The sequence below is a fragment of the Procambarus clarkii genome, chromosome 68, assembly GCF_040958095.1.
Source record: "Procambarus clarkii isolate CNS0578487 chromosome 68, FALCON_Pclarkii_2.0, whole genome shotgun sequence".
NCBI lineage: Eukaryota > Metazoa > Arthropoda > Malacostraca > Decapoda > Cambaridae > Procambarus > Procambarus clarkii.
Window position 1 is genome coordinate 15,114,907 of NC_091217.1, and position 11,318 is coordinate 15,126,224.

At 45.9% G+C, this 11,318-nt stretch overlaps 1 protein-coding gene across 1 annotated transcript in view; it reads right to left on the minus strand.

Moving 5' to 3' along the window:
• Positions 1–11,318, minus strand: part of LOC123774736 (murinoglobulin-2) — a 308,702-nt gene that overhangs the window by 222,357 nt on the left and 75,027 nt on the right. Inside the window, 1 exon segment of the mRNA XM_045769279.2 lies at positions 2,204–2,361. Within this exon segment, the coding sequence (XP_045625235.2) occupies positions 2,204–2,361 (158 nt within the window).

Below are 11,318 nucleotides of genomic sequence, written 5' to 3' on the forward strand. Positions count from 1 at the left end.
TCATAAGAAATCCTTACTTCTAAAATCTGTGACTGACAAAATTTACCTGAAAACCCTGGCTCACACGCGCGATATTTCACAGAAAAAAAAAAAATTTACCTGTGAGTCGTACATCGCACAGGGGTCCTCTGGCCAAAAAAAAAAAAATTACCTGTGAGTCGTACATCTCACAGGGGTCCTCTGGCCAAAAAAAAAATGACCTGTGCGTTGCCATCCCTACTACTGCGCAGGACCATTGTGACACAGGACCAGTGTGATACAGGACCAGCGTGACACAGGACCAGTGTGACACAGGACCAGTGTGACACAGGACCAGCGTGACATAGGACCAGCGTGGCACAGGACCAGTGTGATACAGGACCAGCGTGACACAGGACCAGTGTGATACATGTCCAGCGTGACACAGGACCAGTGTGACACAGGACCAGCGTGACACAGGACCAGCGTGACACAGGATCAGAGTGACACAGGACCAGCGTGACACAGGATCAGAGTGACACAGGACCAGCGTGACACAGGACCAGCGTGACACAGGACCAGTGTGATACAGGACCAGCGTGACACAGGATCAGAGTGACACATGACCAGCGTGACACAGGACCAGTGTGATACAGGACCAGCGTGGCACATGACCAGCGTGACACAGGACCAGCGTGACACAGGACCAGTGTGATACAGGACCAGCATGACACAGGATCAGCGTGACACAGGACCAGCGTGACACAGGACCAGCATAGCGCAGAACCAGCGTAGCGCAGGACTAGAGTAACACAGGACCAGCGTGACACAGGACCAGCGTGACACAGGATCAGCGTTACACAGGACCAGCGTGACACAGGACCAGCGTGACACAGGACCAGCGTGACACAGGACCAGCGTGACACAGGACCAGCGTAGCGCAGGACTAGAGTGACACATGACTAGCGTGACACAGGACCAGTGTGATACAGGACCAGTGTGACACAGAACCAGCGTGACACATGACCAGATTGACACAGGACCAGCGTGACACAGGACCAGTGTGATACAGGACCAGTGTGACACAGAACCAGCGTGACACAGGACCAGTGTGATACAGGACCAGCGAGACACAGGACCAGCGTGACACAGGACCAGCGTGACACAGGACCAGCGTGACACAGGACCAGCGTGACACAGGATCAGGGTTACACAGGACCAGTGTGATACAGGACCAGTGTGATACAGGACCAGTGTGGCGCAGGACTAGCGTGACACAGGATCAGAGTGACACAGGACCAGTGTGATACAGGACCAGTGTGGCGTAGGACCAGGGTGACACAGGATCAGAGAGACACAGGACCAGCGTGACACAGGACTAGCTTCGCGCAGGATCAGTATGACTCAGGACCAGTGTGACACAGGATCAGCGTGACACAGAACCAGCGTGACACAGAACCAGCGTGACACAGGACCAGCTTGGCGCAGGATCAGTATGACTCAGGACCAGTGTGACACAGGACCAGCATGACGTAGGACCATTGTGATACAGGACCAGTGTGACATAACCAGTTTGATACAGGGCCAGTGTGATACAGGACCAGTGTGACACATGACCAGTGTTACACAGGACCAGCGTGACAGGACCAGAGTGACAAAAGACCAGCATGACAGGAACAGAGTGACGTTAGGGCGCCTGGTGGCTGAGTGGACAGCGTTCTGGATGCGAGGATCTAGGGACTGGGGATCGATCCCCGGTGATGGCTGAAAGATATGGGCAGAATTTCACCTTGATGCCACTGTTACCTAGCAGGAAAATAGGTACATGTGAGTTAGAAAGTTTCTTCGAGGAAACTGACTTTGCCGTTATTTCGGTTATAAACGTGATCCTTTTTTGTTGCCTGGATTACTTGGATTTGAACTGCGTTCATGACCGCACACATCAAATAAATTCTACTTGATATAAGGACCTTATGAGCTACTCTGACGACCTCCCTCTGAGGTCTCAGAAGCTCCACGACCCAGTGGATAAGGAGTGCCAAGGATTTGGACTAATGCAGCTGCTCTATGCATCCCTGGTCAGTCATTAGAGTATAATCTGCCCTCAGCATTGGTTTTGATGCTAGTTCAGTCCTTTCCTGACTGAGATTTCGTGTAACCTATTTACCTCTAAAAAGGATAATCTCACAACAGTACCTGTGTGACACAAGACCAGTGTGACAGAGCATAACACAGCGTGACTCACTTGGCACACACGGTGAAGGTGAAGGTCTGGTCAGAGGCCAGGATGTAACTGGGAGGCTTCACCGTCACCTCAAAGCGCGGCAGCACAAAGTCCTCCACCTCGAAGGTGACACTCTGGCGTTCACGGTGCGGCGTCTCCACGTAGATGGTGTAAAGTCCCTGCCAGAACGTCGTAGTCTTAGTTACATTGGGACTCTTTAGTATTAATTTTACTTTCAATACTGAAAACCTGGTTTTAAAATACAAAAAATTGCTACAAATAATTATACTCAAAATTTATAGTTTAACTAGAGTGAATGTTGTCAACATTAGAATCCTAGTTATGTTAAACATTTTATAGATTTTCATAATTAATATTCTTAGGAATTATATGCACAGACAAAATTATCCTGCTGTAAAATATGTTTTAAAATCTATTGATAGTAAAATTAAAAAGTTCTCAGAAATTTTGTTATGTTCTCTATGCATGGAGAAACAGACACAGACAGAATGATAAACAGAGACAGTGCAGTGACCTAAAATATTATATATATATTTAGCATGAGAATTTTTTAAGTCCTTCAAAAATGAGTATAGTGAATGACTGAAGTGGTTTAGCTACCAGTGTGCACCTGGATGTAGCGAGCGGTGTGTCAAGGAGATTAAGGAAGGTCAGGTCCTTGAGGATGGCTTGTAAATGCCAGTAAGCCAGCCATTATAATGGACCGGGTCAGGTCACAACCTTGGTCAAGATGCAGGCCTTGAGATCTTGTTGAAACACGCAAGTTCCTGTTTTATCTGGGCACACTGTCAACGGCAATTCAGGGTGCGAACCACCGAGGAGTGGGATGATTCTGTACTACACGGACTATGTCATCGGCAGTTGCCTGGTTTAGAAAATGTCACGAGGACGATGTGACCGGCCACCTATTCATTCTAGCGAGGACCTCCAGGCTGGTGATTCTGGCCTTGACTTTGGAGTCAGAGTGAGGGTTCAAGGCGCCCTCTTGGGCCCGTGGAGAGCTGGACCTAGATTCACGAAGCGCCATGTATTTCTTCATTAGTACGTGTGCTACAAAGGTTCGTAAGTACTCGGTAAGAAAAGTCGTACGTACGATTCAGGTATGTGTTCGCACACAGTTATTAGCAATTTCCAAGTAGTTCACTTAAGGTTCGATAGATGTCACTAGCTAGAGCATTTCGCTTGACCAATCAGAGAGAAGGTAACATTGCTCATCTTACAGGTTTAGCCAATCTCAACGGCTCATCGGGGCTTATCGACCGTCTCGTGCCACCTATTTATTGGCCGTCTTGTGCCACCTATTTACGTCGTATTTTCTTATAAAATTTGTTTATTTCGAAGTAGAACTATGTTTTTCAACTTCCACAGTCAGCACCAATTTTATAGTAAACAAATATGTTATATTTTTTTTTACCTACGTAATTCTAAGAGATTTTGTGTGGCTATGATTGTCTCTTGGAGGATTGAGACACGATGCACTGACAATTATTGTTTATATTTACCTGAATTTACCCAAGGGCCACTAACTCTCTAGTGGCCTCGACAAGGACAAAAAGCCGGCTGCTTGTTAAAGGTCCTGCCAATTGTCCTAATATTAATTTCTTGCCGGATTTTGAAGTTTAACAGTTTTGGCATATACGGACTTCAGCGGGAAGCGGTTCCATGGGTTTATAACCCTGTGGGTGAAAAAAACATCTGTTTTCAGTCCTTCTTGAGATACCTCAGTAATAAAGGTTTTAAATTATATCATGTATTATTATTAATTATTATTACCAGTATTATCCTTATTAAATCATAAATCTTAACCATGGATCATTATGATCTCATATTGATTTGTAAAGTTAGTTATGTCTCTTTTGAATCATCATTAAATTGTGCAGTATGTCTTAATTTGGGTTCATTTCTGATTGAAATTTCACTTCTTTGGATATATAGTACAAAAAACAGGATAAACATAAGTCAGATATATTTGTTTCTTTATAAATTTGTATTTAAATAATAGGCGCATAAATATTTTTACAGCCGACAGTATTTTTTTTACTCACAGGTGTACTTATCTGTGAAAAAACAACATTAGGTTTATTGTTACACAGAGCCAGGTTGTGTAACAGAGAAAGAGATCTTGGACACACTATGTTCACACACATTAGTTCAATGCTATTGAACTACAGAAGCACCATATTGTCCCCCGAGCTCAAAGCGGCAGCTAAGAGCCTTCGTGAGAACAAGGAGATAGTTGTCAGGAGAGGTGACAAGTCGCCAATATACGTCATTCTTAAAAAGACGAATATCTGGCGAAAATGAACCTCATACTCTCTGACCAAACTAAATTCCAAAGGGTAACGAAGGACACTACAGCCGAATTGAAAGCAAAGGTCAACAAATTGATCGAAACTGTGAACGCCAAGAAATCCGGACTCCACCTGCCAAAGATTATTGGGGAATATAAACCTGGATATGCGTATGGAAATGTCAAGACACATAAGCCTGAATACCCACTTCGGCCAATCATCAGCCAGATACCCACACCCACGTACAGACTGGCGAAACGACTCAACGGCTTGCTGACTCCTTATGTCCCTTGCGCCTTTAGCCTGAAGTCTCCAAAGGATTTTGTTGACTTACTGCGGGGAACACGGGGCACAGGGATAAGAGCCTCGTTGGACGTAGAATCACTGTTTGCCAACGTACCTGTGGATGAAACAATCGGGATGATAGCGGACAGAGTGTATCGTGATCCGGCCTGTACTCCTCTTGACATACCAGAAAAAATTCTACGGAAACTACTCCAAGCTTGTACTAAAGAGGCACCCTTCTTGAGCCCGGATGGACACATGTATAAGCAAGTAGATGGGGTCGCCATGGGTTCTCCCCTAGGTGTCCTGTTTGCGAACTTCTACATGGGTACCATCGAGCAAAAAATCTTAGTCGACATGAACTTGAAACCAGCCATATACTGCAGGTATGTTGACGACATTTTTACACAGGTACCTGATGTCAGACATCTGCAGGAGCTGAAGGAGGCATTTGAGCAGAATTCTGTGTTGCGTTTCACTTACGAGATGGAGAAGGATGGGAAACTGCCCTTTCAAGATGTATCAGTCATGGAAAGGAGCGGAGGTTTCCACACTGCAGTCTACACTAAGGAAACAAACATAGGAATGTGCCTAAATGCCAACAGTGACTGCCCAGACAGGTACAAGAGGAGTGTTGTTAACGCTTATGTCGACCGTGCTCTCAGCCACAGCTCAGAATGGAAGCAAGTCGACGAAGAACTCTGTAGGGTAAGGCAGGTCCTAGTCAACAACGGCTTCTCCAATGGTTTCGTTAAAGACATAAGAAGGAAAGTGAAACGCCATGCAACCTCTGAAGACACAACTAACACAACACCTATACCCCCTATTAGACTATTTTACAGGAACTTATTTTCCACAGCTCATAAAACGGAGGAAAGGGTCCTGAAAGATATTGTTAATAGAAACGTTATCCCTACAGACAAAAATCAGAAGATACAACTGACGATTTACTATATAACCAAGAAAACGGCCAGCCTACTCATGAGAAACTCTCCAGACACAAAGCAGAACGCTTTAAAAGAGACCAACGTCGTCTATGCCTTCAAATGCCCTCTTGGGGACTGTAAGCCTCAAAAAACTCAGTATATAAGCAAGACAACAACATCTCTTTCCAGGCGATTAACGATGCATAAGCAACAGGGCTCCATTAAGGAACATATAATCTCTTCCCACAACCAAACCATCACCAGAGAAATCTTAGCAAACAACACAGAAATCATCCATAGATACAGCGATAGCAGGCGGCTTGACATTTGCGAGGCACTACACATCAAGAAGTCAACACCAGCAATCAACAGCCAATTAATGCACAACTATATTCTACCCACTTCAAGAATCTGCTCCAATATAGAAGCATCAAGAAATATGGGCCAATAGGCCCTCTGCAATTACTTCCATTCTTACCTTCAATACCCATTGTTTCATGTCCTGGCTTGTGTTGAAAGTTTGTTTTCACCTGTTTCGGCTCGAGCCCAGCGTTGTAGCACGGAGCAGTGACGTCCACGCCATCTGTAAGTCAGCTCCCGAAACCCCCTCCAAATGGACGACGCCATCTAGTGAGGACGAGATATACCGGCCACAGGGGCTGGTTCCCCATCTTGATCAGCTCGTAACATAGCCACTGCTGACCTCTGATGAGGTGACGCTTAGACAGCAACGCCATCTATGGAGTGGACAGGTGGGCGTTTGTGTCTAAGCCTGTAAGTGAGGTGCCCCTGGGTGTCCCTAGTACTGATGACGTGTCTGATTACAGAGTCGACCTGGGACTGCTGGATTGGACGATGGGCAGTCTACCCTAGGCAGCCATAGTCTCTCCACGTGTTTGCTGCAGAAGCTGTGAGTTGCTCCCAGACGAACACTGCTGAAAGTGTTAGCCTGCCTGTGACGTGGCAGAGTTGAGGAACTCTGTCGTACCCGGGGGTTGACTGGTGGAAGAGACTAGCCACTGTGGTGCTATAGAGAGGAGAGTGATCAGCGGAATCACACAAGGCTCCTGCCTAGGGCTCACAACCCTAGTATCGGTCGTGGAGTGGCCTACGCAGCGGAGCTGATCGGAACCTGCCAGCTACAGGCTGGATTTGTGGTTGAAGGCCTCCACGACGGTGCACCCAGTGGGACTGTGATTTGGCTGGCCTGTGGCCGGGGTAGATTCGCCTTGAGAATCAAAGGATTCATCGTGAGGCCATGAGAAGAGAACCAGGGCTACTCATCTTGAGCACCGTAGAGCATCCTGTGTCTTCGGCGGAAGACAAGTTATTGTATATAAGTGTAGTTATAGTCCCAGCGAGTGACTGAGATATTTATTTATGGTGGTGGTTAATATATATATTTAAATTAGTGTATTTGAATCCCTTCCCCTTTAATTTACTTGCGTTACGGAACACACCCCTTGAAAGCCACTACTAACTTGGGGCCGGATACCCAAACTCTAATAACATCAGAGAAGAACCCCAGTTGCGACCCAATAGGGCCGTATCATCACCTCACCCAAATGCAAGTAAAAAAATCGAAGATGTTTAAGCTCTATTCAGTTATAGTTGTGTGTGTGTAAACTAAAGCCTTTGAAAATGTAATAAATTTTACGAAACGCGCTCAAGTGTCGCGTCAGACTAGAAATAAAAATGAATTTTGGAGAATTGATTTTTCAATTACCATCAACAGTGAAAAGAAACATAAGAAAGATCAAGAAAATTTGTGTTAGAATTATTAATCTTACTTTTTCGGTCATATTTAATAACATATGTCTACAGGAAAGACTGCTACCAAAATATACTAATAATTATATATATATATATATATATATATATATATATATATATATATATATATATATATATATATATATATATATATATATATATATATATATATAAAACTTACGATTGATTGATTGATAAAGATTAAGCCACCCAAAAGGTGGTATATATATATATATATATATATATATATATATATATATATATATATATATATATATATATATATATATATATACATATATATATATATATTATATATATATATGTATATATATATATATATATATATATATATATATATATATATATATATATATATATATATATATATATATATATATATATATATATATAGGGGTTTGTGAGGGTACCACCTCTGGTGCCAATGTGGGGACCCATAGCCTCGGAGAAGAAAATAAAAAGTATTCAGAGGAGACCTTGTGGTTTCTCACTGAACACTAATATTATCTTCTCCTACCACCCCCATTCTTTTGTATGTACACATATATATTTACTTTATTTGAACTTTGTTACAAAAAAGGAGTTACATATGGGTTACAAAGATGGTTATCATAGGTTGTCGAGTTCCTCCAGCTCCTCAGATGGCGGGCAGGAACCCTGGATGCAGTGCGCATTTCCCCTCTGTATCGCCACACTGAGGCGCTGGAAAAGAAAGCTTGCAGCTCTTGGGTCCTTTGTTGTTTCAATGAGCCTAGAACCCAGTTCCTTCAAAAAACTGGTAGCACTTTTACCCCAGGCGCCGAGTGTCTCAGAAGCAATGGGGACAAAATTGTAGTGGTGATCCAGTTCTCTATACTTACAGGATTTGGCTACTTCCCTGTGGGTGGCAGCGCCACCTGGTTGTGCAACACTGAGGTTAATGTAGGTGTTAGCCAGGGTTGATACGCACGTGTAGTCCCATACCAACTGCTTGCCATTCTTCCAGGGGTTCACTGTGATACCATCCGGGCGACCAATAAGAGCATCAGAGTTACGGGGCGTTAGGTAACGGGGCTCTCTTTCAGCTGGGCATCCAGCTGTGGTGAGGCTCCTCTTGATGATGTCGTTAACTTCACTGTGCCTTGAGTGCCATCCCCCTGTGCTTTGGCAGAGTAGGCCATGGTGGCCTAACCTGTCAGCCACCACCTCGCCGCAAATACACCTATATCTAGTGTGGATTGGGGCAGCAAGGCGGAGGGCCACAGCAATTCGGAGGGCGTGTGGTGTGAGACGCGTGCCAGTTGCTGACATTGGGGTTGGTAACAGGAAATCCCCTGCATGTGGTGCTGCTACTGCTGTGAGGCGAGCAATGTCGTGTTGTGTTGTTGCAGCACCCAGGCACTCTGCAGCAACTTGGTCTACAATGGGGCCATCCCAGCTGGATTGCTTGTGGGCTTTTGGGGATGGTGGTTGAGGTGATTGGCCTGCACGAGAGGCCCACTCTGTGGCACAGCGTGTAAAATTGGGATCATGTACACCTGCCAGCTGATGTAAGTGGGCAGGTAGAATTTCCTTCACAAGGTTGTCGGATGCTGATAAGGAGGACAGGAAGCCTGGAACAGCGATTTGCGTTGCTGTTCGAACTCCGAGGCCCCCAAGTCTTACGGGAAGAGAGGCTTGTTTCCACTGTAGGTCATCGAGAGAGAGGTTAAGGGCTTTTTCTAGCATTGATTTCAGTTACCGGTCATACTCACTTAGTTTTTGGCTGCTGTAAGATGGTGAACACCTCAGAAAACAGGTTAACCTGGGGAGGGACAGACATCTGGTGATGAGGTAGAGTGCATCATGAGCATCAATATCCTCAATCCTCCCATCCATCCCCTTAAGGTCGGCGATTTTCTTATCAAGGACCTCATCGATGGCTTTCAACCCCAGGGGAGCTCCTAGGAGTGTGCTGTCTTCAGGTTTAGTTTTATGGATATTTGGCAGAAGACCCTCTATTCTCTCTACGATGCCCTGGTTGGAACATATTATTTCACATTTAGAAGGGTTCAGGGTGAGGCCTAAAACTGCACCTTGCTCCTGGATTTTTCTGATGTCCTCCAGGAGGGAGTCTTGGGAACCAGCTAGGGTACCATCATCCAAGAACCAGATGTTAAGCTCGCTGGACAGGACCTCTGTGACTTGTTTGATGACTAAGCAGAAAAGGAGAGGAGCAAGGGGGTCACCCTGTTGGACGCCTTCTCGCGAGTCAATTTCATGTTCGCAAAAAAGTAGCTTAAGATCCATACTGTAGCATGAATGTACAAAAGGGTAGAGGGAAGGGAAATGACTATGAACCGCACGGAGTACAGCATCCCTCCGCACCAAATTGAAGGCATTTTTTAAATCTAGCTTGATAAGGGCCTTTTCGTCTGTGATGTTGGCGATGAAGGCTCGAGCTGCATGGGCTGCTGCCTCACACCCTTGTGGAATGCCAAACCCGAGCTGTTTTGGCTTCAGCATGTTGGCCGCTGCATCACTAACTGTTCTTGCAGCTGCTTTTGCAACGAGACGCCGGAGAGAATTGCCCACAGCTATTGGCCTGATCCCTCCATCCTTTTTCTTTAGAGCACAGAGAGATGCTCCAAAAAAGATAGGTCTTATGGACGCTGGTATGTTGCAAGCTAGACATGTGTTGGTGAATCTGGTTAGTTCCACCAAGAGGTTCTTTGCAATGTCACCCAGTGCAGGGTTGAGCATTTGCTTGAGGTGGTTGGGTTTTAGTCCTGTGAACCCACCTGCTGATCCTGTCGGGAAGGACATGGCTGCTTTATGGACCACAGATTCAGCCACCCAGAGAGGTTCTGCTCCGGTAACCCCCACTTGTACAATGTCGTCCTCACGCGGAGCCCTGGGTGAGTGTTTCTCCCTTAGGGCTTGAGCTGTTGCGGCATCTCTGTCGGCAATTGAGTCCTCACTGGTGATGACTCGTATTGCGCCAATAGTGTTTCCTTCTTCTATTTTCTTGGTGACTGATGTTCTGATTTTTGATGTCTCGGATATGGCACTGTTGCTCTTCCTGCCGTGGGTGTTTCTCGCGCGAGTGGGAAGGCGCACCTGGTTGTCCTCCCTGGGAAAATCATTTATAGCTTTGATGACTGAGGCAGCTAAGGTTTTGTCTCTCCTTGCAGGGGTGCCTAGACATATGTTGCCAAACATTAGGAGGTTGTGCCATGCTTGGGTCGTTCCAGGAGAGTCGTTGACCTTTCTCAGGAAGGCAGATAATTTGGCTGCTGCATGGGGGCGGGCTGCTTTAGGGATGTTTTGCAAAGTTCTGGTCGATGTTGCTTTGATAGCTTCTAATAAATTTTCTGTGCGAATGAAGGTCTGGGAGGTGTTTTGCCTTACGGGCGGTGTGGTCTGTTGATTGGTGTTCTCCCTGGGAGGGCGCCCAGAACCCAAACACCTGACTCAGTTGTTGGAATGAAAGCGCACATTATCGTCCCTCAACCGGATATAGCATACCCTGTCACACGTCTGACACCTACCGTGTCTATCCCTGCTTGATGGCTCATCTTGGCTTGGAGAAGCCTGGCTATCTGTTGAGAGCTGCGACATGGGCGGGCGCTGGGCGGGAAGGTGGACGGCGGGTGGAGACTGGAGGGTGGGCGGCGGTTGGAGGCTGGGGGGATGATCAGCTGGCCGTGGCACTTACTACTCAGATGAGTGGTAATACATATACCACCTCTATACAAAGTGTGGGTATACACCCACTACACAATATGTGGGTATACATTGGGTGGGTGGGTAGCGTAGACACACATGGGAGTCTCCCGGCTTCTATGGGCGGGTGGCAAG